Source organism: Opisthorchis viverrini, assembly GCF_000715545.1.
Source record: "Opisthorchis viverrini unplaced genomic scaffold opera_v5_406, whole genome shotgun sequence".
Taxonomy (NCBI): domain Eukaryota; kingdom Metazoa; phylum Platyhelminthes; class Trematoda; order Opisthorchiida; family Opisthorchiidae; genus Opisthorchis; species Opisthorchis viverrini.
Window position 1 is genome coordinate 299,948 of NW_008752062.1, and position 4,974 is coordinate 304,921.

General features: G+C 45.1%; 1 protein-coding gene across 1 annotated transcript in view; it reads right to left on the reverse strand.

Moving 5' to 3' along the window:
- The window catches only part of T265_10761 (hypothetical protein), a gene marked incomplete at both ends in the record, with an annotated part of 63,979 nt that overhangs the window by 34,093 nt on the left and 24,912 nt on the right, over positions 1–4,974 (reverse strand). The window contains one exon of the mRNA XM_009177227.1: positions 4,232–4,363. Coding sequence (XP_009175491.1) covers positions 4,232–4,363 — 132 coding nt within the window. The remainder of the gene's footprint in view (positions 1–4,231; positions 4,364–4,974) is intronic.

Sequence of the window (4,974 nt, forward strand, 5' to 3'; positions counted from 1 at the left end):
TGAGTGTATATTCGCTAAGTTCGTGCAATTTGGTTTCAAGTAGAACATAAGGTTGACGGAAAACCGGGGACTGCGCCTACCTGATGAGCCCCGAATCGGGCGAAACCGGTCGTGGGCTGTCGACGGATTTTCCGCAACCTTATGAGTAGTCATTACAAAGTAGGACGTTGTTATTCCTAAAAGTCGCCTCACATTTCACTGTGCATTTCATCCTGTTTGGAAATGATCGAGTGGATCAAGCGGAATCGACCGCATTTCCCACGGTTGGCGGTTTACAGCGCATTCAGATAACCAATTGCCATAACTCCTCACATACTGCCGCATACTGTCTTAGTTTGGCCGGTGAATTGAAACTTGCAAGGACAAGTGAGCACTACTAATGCTGTTGCTAATTATGTTATCTTACACGCGGATCACTGTGGACCGTGAAAGCTGATATGAGACCAACCTCGATTTGGACATCTGGTGAGTCTCATCCCAGAAGAGACCTCTCGGTTTGAAGAATTCGTTCTTTCATTCTAACAATGAGAGTTGGAGTTTCTCAGTTGCCTCTGTTCGTAAAATTTTTGAGGGAAGATATATAGTCACACCTTCGAATGTTTTACTTCACCAGAATACTGATCGTATTCTCATAGACCCCCCCCCCGTGGTTGCCCACTGTAGTTAACTAACTCCTCTAAGCAGTCGGGCGGTCAAAACCATCTGCGGTTCAGTCCTTGGGCATCTGGTTGGGGTGGCCGCCAAGTGAACCGCTCAAATTGGAATGCACCATTTTACTGGCTAATTGAGCTTTGACCCGTCAACCAAACTGGTCAGCGACCTTTGCAATTAGGTTTTTGAAAATCACTTTGCTGCCCTTAGTAATCGTCTCAGAAACGAAAAGCTCCAAGTTGTAAGAACCCGCCACCCAACAGGCGCCGTTAATTTGAGTCAGAACAAACTGGAGTGTGAGATGTACTCAGTGAGCGAAGGATGTCCTGTTTAAATTCGAGCTGGTCCGGTTACTTTCCAGTCTCTGTTGATCTAAACAGCTGGTTACAGGATCTGAGGCAAATTCATGAAGGATAGAGCTCGCGGAAGGTGACTACTATACTCGTTGGCTGAACCCCGGACATGTCGGTTTCAAGCGCCACTGGCGCTAACTTACTGTAAACTCTTGGCTGTCGTGTTATGATTGATCAATGCAATCTAGGACGGTTACTGAGTCGCCATTCGAGGCGTTGGGCGAACTAATCACACTGCTGAAAGATGAACATGTCCGCCTGTTCAGAGGTAATAACTCAAGGACATCTAGTACGTATTTTCAGACATTTTAGATGCCCAGAGTTCAAATCCTTCACAGCTGGCGTGCTCTTAGAAGAAGGGAACTCAAGCCCAGTGCATCATTTGTTTCGTACCAGCTCACCTAGATAACTGCAACTGGACAGCAGGACGGCGCAAAAAGAAGTGAGGTAGTTGTGACTAATGATCGGAAATCTTTCTAAAATTCGTCAGTTACGTAGATATTTTGTTTATGATGTGGAGACTTGATCAGCGGGTCAATCGACCATCACACCAGGATAGTTACTGGGTCGTCGTTCGATGAGTTGGGCACACCAATCACATCGCTCAAGTGTGAACACGTTCGCCTGTTCGGACGTGAAAATTCAGATGCGTCCAGCGTGCTTTGGTGGTTGCACGCTCGCCTCGCATGTCAGATGTCCGGGGTTCAAATCCCGGCACGGCCATTGGACATGCACTGCTGATGAGCGAGTCCAGCGCTTCCCTTTGGTGTGGATTCACCGGAATAATTACGCCAGAATAGCAGCACGACCGTTCAAACGAGAGTGGACTGTCTGTGCATAAAATACCTATCCCGCAAAACCCCAAAGTTGTGGAGAAAACTTTGAAACTTTATTGGAGATTCCGCTCTGTAAGTGAAGAAAATTCATGCTAAAAAGCCAAGAAGCGCTCCACAGCTGTTTCACTTCATTGAAGATCATGAGCAGTGGCATCCAGAGTCTCGAAACCGTGAACTCCCGACCAGTTCACTCGTGGTGAACATTTGTGATCACGTGATGTGGATCACGTGACTGAAGGATAAGCGGCGTTATATCCTGTCTAAGTGCGAGTTAATCACGCTGCTGATCAGCTGATCGCGGTCAAACGACTAAGTGTTCAAGCCAATAGCCGGAAGGTTTGAGGTTTTTGGTATGTGCGCTGCTGGTGACTCCCAGCATGAATAGGACAGCTGCACAGTGCTTCTTCGCTTCTCACGATAAACTGGATTCAATTACGTGACGAAATTTTCACTATAGCACAGATGTCTTGGAAAAATGAACCACTGAAAGATGTCTTTTGGCCTCTCCGGATAGGCTGGATTGAAAAAATTCCTGGTGCTTGATCGCCAGCGAGGAATGGCGTTGCACTACTGAATTTGTGCACCACATGTTAAAGTCATGCACCGAGCTTGGTCCGTAGCGTGCCGTTCGCATTCGCACGACATTCTCGACCGGCAACACATGGTGCGCTCACCTGAAAAGACCCGACTGCGGCGGCGCTTACGCCGAGCAGCATGCTGAACAATTCGACGTGTGATTCAGTGAGCATGAATGGCACTCCATAGTCGCTTCGCGAATATCTTCTCGGTGGGTTGAACAAGCTAGAGCAGTACTCAGCGCCCGCATGTTATACACTACTCGGTGATCATCGGATAAATTTTGCGACGCGAACGCCTTGACACATACGCATTTCGGTGCTGTGCGGATTTTATCACTATCCAGTTGACCAACCCCAGCTGCAGTCGGTTAGCAAGATCCTCACATGCTTACCTTGATCAGCAAAGAGATGCCGACCTGGTAACATGAAAGCCTATCACTGGATCATCATTGAAAACAAGTGCCACACATAGACATGCTTGCAACCTACAAGAAATGATCCCCGCAACTCAGGTTGTGTTATCCCAGGCAAATGTGGATCTGGTATAATGGTGATACTACTGATGGGGAGGAATGCGAGTAGTATGTTTTTTGTAAATTTGCTTTGTATCTCTTGAAAGAAGAGATCTATTGCGCAATTTGTGGAGTCACTTTGTAGCATTTGCTTGGACTTGAGCAACTGTCAATGAATTTCCAAGAAAGTTTAGGAAGACGCGTTCAAAGAGAAGATGGATTTTCAGTTTTTTAAACAAGATGCAAATAGGAGTTTTGCTTCCCTGTCCAATGGTCTGTAACTGGTTAGTTGGCATTTTCTAATAACTCCGCAGCAAAGGCCTTTTTCCTTTCACTGATCATCTTCTCTAGTGAGTTTTAACTTGCTACGTAAACAGGCTTTGTCAGCAGAAATATTGATGTTCGAACGTACTTGACTCCCACGAATCTTCCAGTCGGAGTATTTAGGCCATACCATAAAACGAAAATTATCGACTATCCAAAGTCACCCATCACTATCACAACATGATATTAGTAACCTTACGAGTAGTGTGTTACTTGGTATCATTTAAAACACCTGGATTTGGGCCATCCTACCGGGAAGCACGTGCAAAATTATGGTAAACTACTTATTCATTATAAGAGTCCTGAATTTCTTTTCGTACAGAAAACAGTGATGCTCTGCGTGTTTTTCCAGAGTCTCTGAATAAGAGCGTTCCAAAACAATGGTGAAGCTGTTGACAAAATACCCTCATTTCCAAATTACGATATTGTTAACGAGAGACTCAACTGCAGTTATGGTCGGTGGTATTAGTCAGCTGAATGTGCTGCCAAGGGTCGCTTCATGGTCCAGTTGGTACGATGTCCGAGTTGACGTAGTGTATTTGCTTGAAGTAACATGCTACTCACTAAGTTACTGAAAATTCCCAACACTCTACTGCCGATATCTTGGGCCTTCTTGGAACTCAGAAAGGTAGGTCTGAATTCTGTCAAACGAATGTTCTACTTGAACACCAAGTTGTACACAAATGGTCCCTAAGGCTGTCTGATGAGATGCAAGAAGAGCGGAACCAGTGGTAAACTCGGCTATGTAGATGTGTGTCCAGCCTCACTCATCGACTATCCATATCGGACCCTCTAGCCGGGATGCCCACAGTGCAATGTTAGTCTCGACTACCGGAAACCCTACCATGTGGTTCGGATACCGTCTGATTGAGTTAATGGAAATACGGCGTGTAAGACCAGAACTGACTTTAAGGGAAATAGAGAAATGCGGACACTGTGTTTTGTGCTTGCGAACCTGTGAGGAATATGCAACAAACCTCTGAATAGCGGACAGATATTCCAGGCAGCGATCCCGCCCTGCGAGGTTAGTTGTCCCAAGGTGACTTCGAGTAAAAAGACAGGTAGTCCGGCGGCAAGGACGCTGATGAAGTAGGGAATTAAAAATGCGCCTGAAACAGAGAATGCGAATGTGCCATGTGGTAATAAGGAATAAACAGCAGCTTGCAAGCCATAGAAAAAACTTTTGTTGGAATCTCAAAACGTCCATTGGGAGAAATGAGATTAGTGTAGTTTCATTGATTTAATTTGTATTATTTAGCTTCTGAAACAATAATGTTGAGACACGCACATTGTTACCTGGGTTTATCTAACATTCTTCATGATACTATCGGTCAATAATCGGGTGATTTTTAAGCAGATGACGTGGGACAAAAGTGATTGGAGGATGGAATTGAGCTGTTTCCTCTGACCGCAGTTAGAAAGTTGGGCGGAAATCCAAGGTGAATAATGGGTAGGATGCATCTCAACTGCTGATTGGTTGTTTGAACTTGCGGTTGTTTGTAGATGCAAAAATGACTCCCTACAATCAGGGCCAATGAACTGAGTTTCTATCGCCTTATGAAAGAGATCACCGATGCACAACGTCTAGTCACAAATTAATTTTAATTTATTCACCATCATTATCATCGACAGCATATCAGTGTTCCATACCGATGCTTCACTGCCGTACAAACAGGCTTTATTTGAAAGCCTTATTGTAAAGAAAAGAGTAAAGTTGGAC